At 45.4% G+C, this 12955-nt stretch overlaps 1 protein-coding gene across 6 annotated transcripts in view; it reads left to right on the top strand.

Moving 5' to 3' along the window:
* The window catches only part of FNIP1 (folliculin interacting protein 1), a 373696-nt gene that overhangs the window by 95000 nt on the left and 265741 nt on the right, over nt 1-12955 (top strand). For all 6 annotated transcript variants that reach the window (XM_086931544.1, XM_086931546.1, XM_086931543.1 and 3 more), the window contains exon 2: nt 10058-10184. In XM_086931544.1, the coding sequence (XP_086787670.1) occupies nt 10058-10184 (127 nt within the window). The remainder of the gene's footprint in view (nt 1-10057; nt 10185-12955) is intronic.

The raw sequence follows: 12955 nt of genomic DNA, 5'->3' as shown, positions 1-12955 counted from the left end.
CCTTGGATGTTGGGTCCTGATGGATTTTGAAGTCCCCCTATTAGGGCCCTCCAGAAGGTCACCTCCGGACAATAGTACCCCTGGGCTGGCACACCGTTGAGCCAGCTGCACCGGAGTGGACAGTTGAGATGACTAAGACACTGCTTGGTCACCCCCAATCACCCCCCCCCCCCCCCCACTGGCGCATACACCGGTACTTGGATTGTTTTGTTTAGGTTTTTCTTGTTCGGCTCAGCAATGTTCTTAGGCTGCGCCAAGTTAGTTTTGTTCTGGGGTGGGAAAGGGTACGTCTCCTGACCGATTTTAACATGCATTAGGAAGGGACTGTTAACACCCCGGGTTCTACCCACACGAGGTTATGACTGACACAACAGGGACCTATAGACTGGCTACCGGGAATGTGAGGGGGTTGGGTGCAATACAAAAGAGGCATAGGATCCATGCGTTCTTGCTTTGGCACCATGCACAAATTACATTCCTGCAAGAATCTCACCTAACAGTAGCCGAAATTTGTACGCTGCGGAAGAGGTGGAGTGGTACAATTTACTCCACTTCCTACTCCGCCTTTTCCAGGGGGGCGACCATTTAGGTACATCATGGGACGCCCTTTGTAGAAATAGAGAGGAAAGTGGATGATCAGGGGAGGTATGTCTTGGTGAAAGGCACATTAGATGGCATGCTACTGGTCCTTGGCAGTATTTACGCCCCGAATTTTGATCATGATACATTTCTTAGTAAGGTTGGACGGGCATTGTCAGATTGGGTGGATATCCCCTGGATCCTGGGTGGTGACTGGAATATGGTGTTAGATGTAGGCCTGGATAGGTCACACCTCCACTCCAGATGGCTGGGGGTTACTAAATTGGCTGAGACGTTTCAGACCTTGGTTGCGGGATGGGGGCGTGTGGATACCTGGCGAGCATTGAATCCGACCCACCAGGAGTACTCTTATTACTCCCCCGTACACCACCTACACACCCGAATTGATACATTCTTATGTTCCAGTTCCCTAGTGTCCAAGATTAGTACATCTGAATACTTACCTAAAACCTTCTCTGACCACAGACCTCTGACACTTGGCCTCCTCTGGGGTAGGGTGCCGTCTCCGGTGCCCACCTGGAGACTTAACCCAACACTTTTAGAGGATGACCCGTTTCCCACATCCCTATCTGAAATCTTAACTAATTATTTTAGAGACAATTGGGACTCCGCAACGTCCAATTTGGTGGTGTGGGATGCCATGAAAGTGGTTCTACAGGGTGCCGCCATTGGACAGCTGGTGGGGGCCCGACAGGAAATTCTTAAGAGACTCTGCGAAGTGGAGAGCCGCCTAATAATATTGGAGAGGGAAGCAAGTGTAGACCCAGGGAAGAAGGGGGACCTACAAGCAGGAAATATAGATCATGCAGAGCTGTTAGAAACACTGAGGACCATTGACCATAAAAGTATTTACGCCGTCAACAAGCCGAAGCTGATAGGTCGGGCGCCTTGCTGGCCCGCCTATTAGGAGACAGTCCCGACCACCCGGTCATTACACATATCCTTGATAGGTCAGGCGACATCGTAGTTACGCAGTCCGAGATTAATATGGCATTTCATGCCCACTTGCAAGCGTTATATGCTCCCTTCCCCACAGAGGACCCAGGTCGAATTGAGGAATTTTTACAGGATCTGCCCTTCCCAGCCTTGACACAGGACGTGCAACAGTCCCATTACGCAACAGGAAATCCGAGCGGCGATCCGCTCCCTTAATCGTAATAAGACGCCTGGCATGGACGGGCTTCCAGTGGAGTTTTACCAGACATACTCCGAGACCCTGGTGCCTATCCATGAAAAGATATATAAGACGTCATATGAGGAGGGTCACCTCCCTGCCTCAACGATGCAGGCCCTGGTTACATCTATACCAAAACCCGGTAGAGATATGCTCAAAACTGACTAATTATAGGCCTCTCTCGATGCTCTCAACGGAGTACAAGATACTCAGTAAGGCCATTGCGCTTAGGGTACAACCCCATCTCCCACCCCTGATACACCCGGATCAGTGTGGTTTCCTTCCGGGCAGGAGTGCGTCCCAGAACACGCGGAGACTCCACGCTCTTATGACTGCCACACCGCAAGACCTCCCTCAGGCTGGTTGTATTGCGCTAGACCTCAGGCTGGCGTTCGACTCACTATCATGGACTTTCATGTTTGAGGTACTGCGACGCTTCGGTTTCCCAGATTCTCTACTAAAATGGATGCAGCTATTATACACGGATCCCTCGGCCCGAGCACGCACTGGTCGGTACATTTCAGATAGCTACCCAGTATACAGAGTTACCCGGCAGGGTTGCCCCCTGTCGCCCATCTTATTTGTCCTAACGCTGGAGCCCCTGGCCATATAGCCCTTCGGGCCGTGAGGAACGGATGGGTATTTCTATCGGAGGGACACACAACCTGATATCAATATACGTAGACGATATCTTATTGTACCTCAGTGATTTAGAGGGTGACCATTCGGCTATAGCTGACATTTTTAATTGCTTTGAGAACGTGTCTGGCCTCGCCATTAACCCCGGAGAGTCTACTGGCTTTTATTTCAGGGAATTGCCGCACCCTCCTCTTGTTCACTTTGGGAGGTACCGGATTCCGGTGGCTCAGACCACGTTCAAATATCAGGGCATTCAAGTCTATAGAATACCTGAAGACCAGATTGAGGGCAATGTTCGAAGGGCCATCACTGACCTCCGCAGCAGATGTACACGAGGCTCACAAGCACGGTGGCACATGCGATTTGCATGATATTATCATGTCACAAATTGGGTTTTGGGTGAAGGTGGTCGCACAGGAGGATTGCCCTTAACGTATTTGCTCAAAGTAGGATTACTAGAGCAGGGAGTGGGAGTGATTTAATGCACTTGGTACATTTTCAAATCATGTATGTGGTGATTTTATAGTGACACCTTTTTGTTATATTTATATAAATTGTCAAAAAGAAAATCTTAGGTGGACCATAAAACATGAATTTGATATAATCTACAGCCTTGAAAAAGCCCATTGGGGGCGAAACGCGTGTCGGCTGTGATAAGAAAAGGAATAAATAAAGAAACTTTTGTACCGATCAACTCTATACGTTTCCATTTGGATTGAGAGAAAGTGGTGTTAAAAAACAAGAGACACTGGATTTGGAGGCTGATTGCCCAATTGGATAATAGCAACTGTAAATGATGTGCATTGATGTTTGTGTATAACCTCCGCAGCAGTGTAGGGTTCTGGACGTCCTTGCCCCTGTCCGTGATGGGTAGAATCGTCGTCTCAAAGATGGTCCTGCTCCCCCGCATGTTATACTACTTTGTCAACTTGCCGGTCATCCTTCCACAACAGATATTCAATACTTTGAATACGATTTTGATAACTCTTATTTGGGGGTCCGGGCGGAGACGTATCAGCCTCCGAAAGCTTCAACTAGGCACCAGATTGGTGGGGTCTTGGAGTGCCGGACCTACTCGGATATTATGCCAGCCAGCTTCAGTGGCTGGCGCGCTGGGTGAAGGGCAGGAATCTGCACAAGATTAATTTTAAAACAGACCAACTAGCATGTGGCGAGTTACACTCTCAGTTATTGACTAAGGCCAGGATTCCCCTAGATTGCCATCCTCTCCTGCGCACAGCTCTGATATGCTGGAGGAAGGCACTGGCGTACACTTCCACGCCCTTCGCAGAGAATGTTCCTTTGCTCGGTATTCCAACACCGCAGGGATGACTTCACCAACGTAGGCTACAGCCCTGGACGGAAGCTGGGGTGGAGGATGTAGGGGTCTTTTTTGGGGATGACTCTTTATTAGATAATGAATCCTTTCTGCAAACCACAGGGGCTCCCCAACGGTTATACCTGCTACATGCCACGGTGTCGCACTACATAAGGTGTACATGGGCTCCACAGCGAATCAACACTAACTGGTTCATCTACTCTACTATATGGGGGCAGGATACCACTTGGTACGGTGGCTTTACACTGGGAATCAGAGAGCATGCAGCCACATCCCTCACCACACTTAGAGATACCTGGACACAAGACACAGGGGAGGTCCTATTGGATAAGGCATGGAAGGTTGTCCTTGAGCACTCCAGGAAAGTGTCCAGGAACGTTAAATTTAAATTTATCCAGGTTATGGTGTTGCATAGGGCGTACCTTACCCCCCAGAGGTTACATAGAATGTTCCCGGATTCTCCCCAGCATTGTCCTTGTTGTAAGGCAGATGAGGCTGATCTTCACATGCTCTGGGCATGCCCGTGATTATGTAGTTATTGGGGGGAAATTTGCCATATACTACACACAGTCACTGCCCTGTCGGTGCGAGAGGATGCGCTGTATTGCTTGGTAGGGCATCGTACACGTCCTAAACACCATAAAGCTCAAATGAAATTCTTAGACCTGGCTCTGTTATTAGCGATTAGAGCTTTAACAATGAGATGGAAGTCCCCCAGAACTCCTTGAATAGCAGTGTGGCAATCTGACCTGTTGAGCTGGGGCAGGGCGGAATGTGCGGCCTTACGCCGGGAAGAGGCGAGAGGACAGCGGAAGTATCCAATTGCACAAGATTGGAACTTATGTTGTTGGAACTGGAAGGGATGGAATTGGGGCCATCGCAGGTTGATGGGTTGTAAACGGTAGGCCTATTAGTGGGGGTCGGAGCATGCAGTATAAGGGCACAGGATCACATAAATGCGCAGGTATTACCTAAAGTGATTCTGCATGATATACCAAGGGTAGCTCGTTATCTACGGCACGAAGTGTTACCTGTTGGATTTGATGTGCCAGGAGACGTACAGGGCGGGGGGCGAGCGGATCACAGGCTTAGTTTATTATACGATCGGCAATATACGACTTGTGTATAACCTAATGTATTGCATAATGATGATCAACTAATTGATGCTTTCTCGCACATTTTGTACCAAGACTATAAGACTCCTTTTTCCTGATTTCTTCAGACACTGTAATTGTTAAGCCGCTACCATTTAAGCCAGTTGGGGAATGTTAGGGGCGAAAATTAAAAAGACTGTATTTTGTAAACGTTGAAAAGGATAAGATGTATGACATATTATGCAATCGCAAATAAAAAGTTTTATAAAAAAAAAGTCTACCCTACAGTGCAGCTGCCTGATTTTTAAAGACCTATTGTGAGTTTCCCAAGAACATATAGGAGCTTGGAGCTCTCCATTGTTTACTATTGGTTAGCTGTCCTGTCACTCGTTTGACTGCCTCCTGTTGGTGTCCCATCTTGCCAATCTTCTGTTTGTCCCACCCATGGAGTATAGCCTCTTTACCATATTGCTGGCTTCCGCACTTCCACTGCTTGCATTTCAAGCACTACATTTTTCATGTTGGGTAAACGCTTCATGAAAAGGCATGTGTTCCAGCTGTCTCCCTCATGTACTTCTCACCCCTTGCGATCTGTGTTGCTCACTGTTTTCCATGTGCTTCTCCATCCCCCCTTCATGTTGTGCTTGCCTTTTGTGCCCTTCTCCATTGCTTTCTTGTCTATGAGCTTTTCCCCCAGCTGTTCCACATTGCTCTCTTGTCCTTTGTCTCTTCCCCACTGCCCTCCCTGTTGCCCCCGCACACTCCTACGTTGCCAGTTACTTCTCCCCACCCTCTCTGACCCCACCTGCACCCTCTACATTGCTCTTTCCCATCCCACACCCTCAGTGTTGCTCCCCGATCCACACTTTAAAAAACAAGAGTGGTTTTGTGCTTTTTTTTCCTTTAAATGTACCTTTCCAACTCAGATCGACAAATTAAACAAAAAACAAATGGTGACATCAGTTTGTATGAGCACATGAGCCCTGTGTGTGCCTACAAATTGATGCAAACACGTCGCAGGCTTTTTTTTGTTTATTTAGCCATGCTTCACGGCATTGGGAAAGCTGTACAGCCTGGGGAAAAATCATAGACCAAGCCAACAAGTCTCAAAGGTGAGACCTATTGGCTTTGCAAATGCTTGTTTTAGTATAGAAGTTACCTGGCGGTTTTGGTTCCTTATCTCCCAGGCGTCTCTTCAGTGTTGCTAGAAGTTGTGCAAACTATATTCTGACTGGTAAATTCTAGTCTTAACTTTCCTGTGTCACTGCAGATTTGAAGCAACAGTGCAGAGGCAGGTTAAGCGGTGCTGCAGGAACCTCATTCCCTCCAATGGATATAGACCCGGGGGAAGTTTGTCAAAGGTTGTTCTGTTTTGACAGAAGCTATGTCCAGCTAACAGAAACGTAATGGGTGCTGCAGTTGCCCCCTGATCGCAAGTGAGGAGTGAAATTAGTTGATCAGCCAGGGCAAAAGAAGCTGAGCACTTCGGGATGTGCATGAATTGATGCCAGAATGGTTTCAGTACTTGTATGGAGAGAAGGAAGAGAGATCAATAATCAATGTATTGATGGGGCAGAATTGAACCAGAAAGGTTTAAAAAAAAAAAATAATTAGATGGGTAGAACTCCGAGGGAGGTAAGTAGTCATGATGCCAGGTGCTTTTACTCAGAATAAGAATCTGCATGGCTTTATCATCCACCGCTACGTCTTTCCCTTCTCTGGGTCCCAAGTGTATTGAGAGATAACTCAGTCTTTACTCTTGTTATCTACTATGTACCAGAAGATCCTCCTTGAGAACACATCCCTGTTTTGGATGGCCCACAGTTGTATTTCATTATCTATACTGAAAGGAAGGGCATATCGTTGGGAATGTGAAGATTTGAGCAGCACGCTTACAATTTTAGGATGGGGAGTCTATCTACAAGTCCCATCTTTCAGTTTGAAGACAATATGGTTAAGGTTTTTATCATTGATTACTGAAGGTGCTTCGCCTTACTCCCAAAAATTAGAGCCCTGTAGTTCTCATGAGATGGATAACAGGCAGTGAATGCAGGATTTAAGAGAGAATCACTTGTCTTGAACCTTTAGCTTCTTAAGCAATTTTAGTGCTGTTTTCTGTTCAAAATGTCAATGTTTAGCGTCTTGTAAGATACGCCCGTCAGTAGGCTTTTCAGTTTTGAATGTTTAGTAGCTCGAACCCTTGATTGGATCTCCCTTCAGTCATGCTCATTTACAGCCCAATACTTGACTGTTTACCTAGCTGGTGTTCTTAATTGGCTGGCTACTGCCATTCATGTTTTTTTAGTGTGTGCCTTGCCGATGCTAGGAAAGTCGTAGTACTTTTTAGTAACTCGCTCAGGTTTTGGAGTTACACATTAAATATGTAGCTTTAGGGAAATATTAAAACATCATATCCTGCCTATCAGCAGCGAAGCTAGTTAATATGTTTGTAATATAAAATGTAAGTGCCTTTGTAGTAGGAATTATATAAAACAAGCGGAAGTCAGCTAGTAGGAATTCTATATCACAAGCGGAAGTCAGCTTGGTTCCTGTTACTGTTCAAACAGAAACCTGGGATACATGACAGAAACTTGCTTGTAAGCTCTTCTATGCCACAGACTTTCAGTTTGTTCGCTGCCGCACCGCAACACAACATTTCCTCCTTATTTCGCATTATAATTAGCATCCTTCATCATGCATCTTTTCTCCTTTCTACTTTCAGTTCATTAGCTTGCTTGAAACTCTCGCCTGATTATTTGCAGATATTTATCACCTGGCTATTACAAAGCAATATAAAGCTGGTATAAAAACGGGTGCTTGGGTTTTTGCAGCTATATAATGCGGAGTCTTTGGCAACATTGTGGTTAGTTATTTCTCCAGCCAGGGAAGAAGCTGTTTCTGTTTATCACATTGGTAGGACTGAGTAGTGTCCTAGTCCTTCCGCTTTGTCTTAAATATGTAAGTACATGCCTATATATTTAGTCCCATGGGTACATTGTGACAGCAGATCTGCCATTTTTCTCTTGCTTCTTCCCATTGCATGTCCAAGGGGGATACATTTGCCAGTCTTTCTGGCAATGATGGAACAACCCCCAGCTGAATGGAATAAGTTCTGACCAGGCTAACCGGCTTGGTTCTTGGATGGTGCATGCATGCTTACCCACACACACCGGTACTTATATACAGAGATAACATAAAGGGTCCCACACTACTCCTACATATGTGCACTTATACTCCTGCATGGCTGCCAAGTGGCCTCACGTCATGTTAACTTAACTTCAAAGGAAATGATCATAGGCATCCATGCTAAAGAAGCTGTTGCATGACTGCCTGAACTTTTATTTGTAATGAGTTTTGTTTTGAGGAGTTTCTGTTATGGTGTTCTCCTTCCTATATTCATTGTCGTTGCGCAGCCCTGGGCCTGTGCAGCAGCGCTGTATTGAAACACAAATATGGTTATAACAGCAGATAGCTGATTTGAATGGTTTCTAAATAAGAGAATTTCTTCGACATCACTACTAAAACATATGACGTCACGTTTTACCATATGAAAACTAAACTCCATCCTTGATGCATCACTTGTGCATATTTTTCAACCAGTTGCAAAGCCAGAAATTGAATAAGCCCTCCAGACCCCTTATTATTTGATCTCCTAAAGGAATTGGCAATAACGAGTACTTTAAACTGTAATCCCAAAGCCAACCCGAATGCTGTGAAAAGTCAGCGACGTTGCAGTGAACTATTCCCTTTGTGGTGGCTATTTCATTAGACTTGGAATATGGTTGTACTGGGCTCTTGTCTTCCGAGGCACCCACGTGAAAATCAGCAATGCATCGCTTCCAGTGGTAGAGCAACTGCCGGAATCTTTCTGTACTGGGTGCATCCTTTTCCTGCTTCTTGGCTCATGATCAGTGGTGGAGAAGTTTTTGTATAGTGCTGCAATGTCACTTTGTGGGCTCTTTGGAATGCTGGACGCACTCATCCTGTGATCTTCACGTCTAATAGACTCTAGAAACAGTTCTAGCCATTGTTCATATCTATTAGATTCTTTTGGATGCATGGTGTTTGAATTAGTTTGAGTTCATTGCTTTTAACAGGTTTCTTTTGACTGTTGACAGAAAGAGTAGATTGGAAGTTCAAGGTCTAGTGTTGCTTAAAATGTACACTATTACCGGGTGAGCTGCTGGTCATGGAGCATAAATACATCCAGTAGTTGCCTTCATAGTGGCGTTAGATTGTGTGTTGTTGAGCAATATAAATCATTTAATTGAGTAATAGTAACAGCTGTAATTTAAAGGGCTTAGCTATGGGAAAAGTTGTAGTGTAAATCGCAATGTGACCAGCAAGTCAATATCATGGCTGTAATAGAAAGCAGAAAAATGTCCCTCTGTGCTTTTTAGAGTCCAGGAACTGTACATCTTTCACTGGTCTAACCAACACGTATGTGCTCACTTGGCAGTCTTCAGTGTTATACAGACTGCCCATCTCCAGAATTGTGTCCATATGAAAAACCTCTGAACTGTGCCATCTTAACATCTTGTGGTTGGTCAAAACTCGGTGTGTTTTTGTGCACCCGCAAACCTCCATGTATATATTCTTGCTTTGGACGTGGATGTTCCGGTCATGTTTTCAAGTGTTCCGTGAGGTTCTCCATACATCAACTGCCGGGTTGCCACACATCACATGAGGTCACAATATAGGAGTAGCCCTGGGGGTTATCTTCTCTTCACTGATACCTTTTTTCTTGGGCACTGTGGACTGCCCAATCCATATTTAGTGTATATTGTGCATATTACCACAACTATGAACCTATGCAATCTTGTGGGATTGTAGTGGTATTAGACTGGTGACCAAGCACTTTTAGAGGCTGTAACCATGTGTTTGTTGATGAATTTGCGTCTGAAGCAGCTCGGTCACTTGATTGCTTGAAGGTGATATGTTGACAACCTATTGGTTAACATTTTCAATCTCAAATTGGCCAACACAACATTTCATCCTTTCAAGGTTGATGAACTGAGAACAGTTAGTTTGAGGTAGTGTATTTTTGTTGTTTTATAATTGTGTGGATAAAATGTGTTCTAACGAGTGTTTTATCAAACAAAGTATTACTCTGGTGTACACTGTGATAATGTGAAAACTGTGGTGAACTATAGGGAAAAAAATCATTTTAGTAAAAGGATAAATATTAATAAATGTGTCCATTTGTTCCAGCTGGCCTTCTCCAGAGTTCGATCCAAGTCAGATACGCTTGGTTGTATACCAGGATTGTGAGAGACGTGGACGAAATGTTTTGTTTGACTCCAGCGCTAAACGAAAAACAGAAGAAGGATCTGTGTCGGTAAGACACTTTGCTAATAATTTGGTGTGCCATTATTTTATGGTTCTTTTAGGAGTACGTGAGGTTGCAGACTTAAATGCTTTGTAGTAATTGTGCACTTCAAAGAGCGGCCTTTTGTACTATATATAAATGCAGCTCGTGTTGCAGGTTCCAGCTTTGTTTCTCCAAACAGCATAGCCATCATGTTATCATTGGAAGACTTTTGCACTCTGAGTAAGCTTTGTACCATGTGATGCCTTTGATTTTTTTTTTATGACATTCAGTAGCCCAGTCCCTGTCATGCGAGGTCATAGACTTGGAAGCCCTTTCAATTTGCAAGGCAAAAGATATTTTTCGGTGCCTAAGATAGATTTTTAATCACGTGAACGGCTTTTAAACAGCTGTTTGGTGTCTTATCATCTGCTTTGTATCTTGGCTCTTTCTGAAAATACCCAGTGTCCATAAATGTAACGTCTGCTTCCCACCACTGAGCCATGAATGTTGAGCAACCACCTTAAGCTTAAATCTTCAAGAAGAAAAATATAATTACTGGACAGAAAGCCCACAATTAGCTGATTTATGCTCGATTATTTGTATTTTTGAAGAGCGATAGCTTTCATCAACTGTCCACCTTTGCACCACACACCTTCATGTTTTACAGTCCCCTCTCCATTCAGATCAGTGGCATTGATGCATTCAGCAGCTCCATCCTCCTGAAGAAGGCTTAAGAAACGTGACGCCCTTTCCCAGACCACAGCATTTTCATTGACACAATCCCTTGTCACTCTAGAATCTACTCTGGCAGCACCCTGCAGGCAGACTTCTGAAATCCAACCCTTGATTCCTGGAGTCGACCCTATATGCTGCCTCTTAAATATCACCATTCTTCCAATTGGGTCAGCCCAAACTGATCACATTGCACCGACTCGCATTGAAATACTGAACTATCTTCGGACTAGCTTATTAGTTCCAGGATTTTTGGGGCCCTGGGCAGAAAGGGAATGTGCGAGGCCCCTCTAAAGTGCATAGAGGTGACACACTCAGGCTGTTTGCATCTGAATAGATGCCCCTGCTCCTTAAGCTGCAGCCCCTCCGTCTCAGCCACCTATAAGCACCTCTTAGCAGCTCATCAAGGGTTGAAGGTGTGAGCGTTAATACTGCCAGAGAGCTAAACAGCAGGACAATAGCTATCCCGCTGTGCCTCTGTGTGGGTTAGGGGGGTGGAGGCCTAATTGTCGGACAAACCTGAGGAACGTGTCTTCTTGCAACTGGGAATGGGCCCCCCCCCCCCCCCTCCCCTCTGGTTCCCCTTGCTACACAATAGCAGTGAGGCCAGGGGAGAGGGGCCTCCTAAGGTGGCGCACTTGCAAGATGGCACCTTTCATGCCATGGTCTGACTCTGTCCGTGCAGGCCCCATGTTGGAGGGCTGACTATGGGGTCCTGGGCAGCTGCCTACACTGCCCATGCCTAGCACTGGTCCTGCCAGGACCGGAGACTGGATTTAATTCTTGTAGGAGGCTGATCTGATACCATGCTTCTTGAAATTGTTTTGTGGGTTCATTGAATAAGAGGCATGTGTTGATGTAGAAACACATGTACAGTTTAAGTGGCAAGGGTGAGAGAGAAGATAATAAGCAGCATATAGTCGGACCAAGCTAGGATTCAAGCTGTCTTCCATTTTATTATAAACTCTATCTCGGTTGAATTCAGCTTCAGGAAGACTGAAGACATCCAAAATTGAGTGATGGCTAGGAAGTACCTTTGGTTCTGGGCATCAATGACACCTTAGCACATAGTTTTATATTGATAAGTTACTGGTGTAGGCTGAAGTCAGACGGTAGAACAAGGGCTCAATGGATAGTGTATCAATGGTGAAAGAAATTATACTTTTGAGGACAGTCATGTTTGAAACTGAGGAAAGGAGATTTAAAAGCGTCCATTTAAGTGTTTTGGCCTAAGTGCTGGAAAAAAGACCATCCACTTGCATATTTCCACACAGGAGCAGCGGATGTTGAGTAGACGAGGGTTGTCAACAAAGACAAAGGCGTCCGAGAGATCGTGGAGGATGTGGAAGTATTAAATTGCCCTTCTTTGTGATTTACAGGGCATTGCCTGCAAAACTGTGTTGCTGCTAAAGGGCACAAAAGTTGGACAAAAGTGAGAGAGTTCTACCTATAAGGGATTGTGATGGTCCTTGTGATCTTGCACTTGAAGTGCCACACCTCTTTTTGAGAACTTTAAGGAAGAGTAACCAGGTGATGGAGCAGTAATTGGTAAGGATGTCTGAGTGTTATGTTATGTTATGTTATTTATATTTCTATAGCGCGCAGCTGCCCCAGCAAAGGGGCGTCCTGGCGCTTTGACAGACGCTGTAACATAACACACAATAAAAGAAAAGAATTAGCTAGACACTGGAAACAGGAAAGTTTTAATCGCCTGCCTAAAGGCGAACACATCCTCAAGAGCTCGGATGTGTACCGGGAGCGAGTTCCATAGGCCTGCCGCTAGCACCCTAAAAGAACGGCCACCCATCCTGCTCAACTTAAAGCGTGGACAGACAGCCAGATGAAGCCCCTCAGATCTCAAGGATCTTGAAGGCACATAGGGCGTGAGTAGATTGGCAAGTGCCGGCGGCGAAGAAGATTTCAGAATTTTGAAGGCCAGACACAGCGCCTTGAACTTGATTCACTGTCTGACCGGGAGCCAATGCAAGGCCGTGATGGTACCAGACACTGAGCAGTGTCTGGGAAGGCCCACAATGGCTCGTGCCGCGGCATTTTGTACTCTTTGG

This window comes from Lissotriton vulgaris, chromosome 7 (genome assembly GCF_964263255.1).
Source record: "Lissotriton vulgaris chromosome 7, aLisVul1.2, whole genome shotgun sequence".
NCBI lineage: Eukaryota > Metazoa > Chordata > Amphibia > Caudata > Salamandridae > Lissotriton > Lissotriton vulgaris.
Note: the sequence above shows the minus strand (reverse complement) of the source record. Positions and strands in the feature narration are given on the sequence as shown.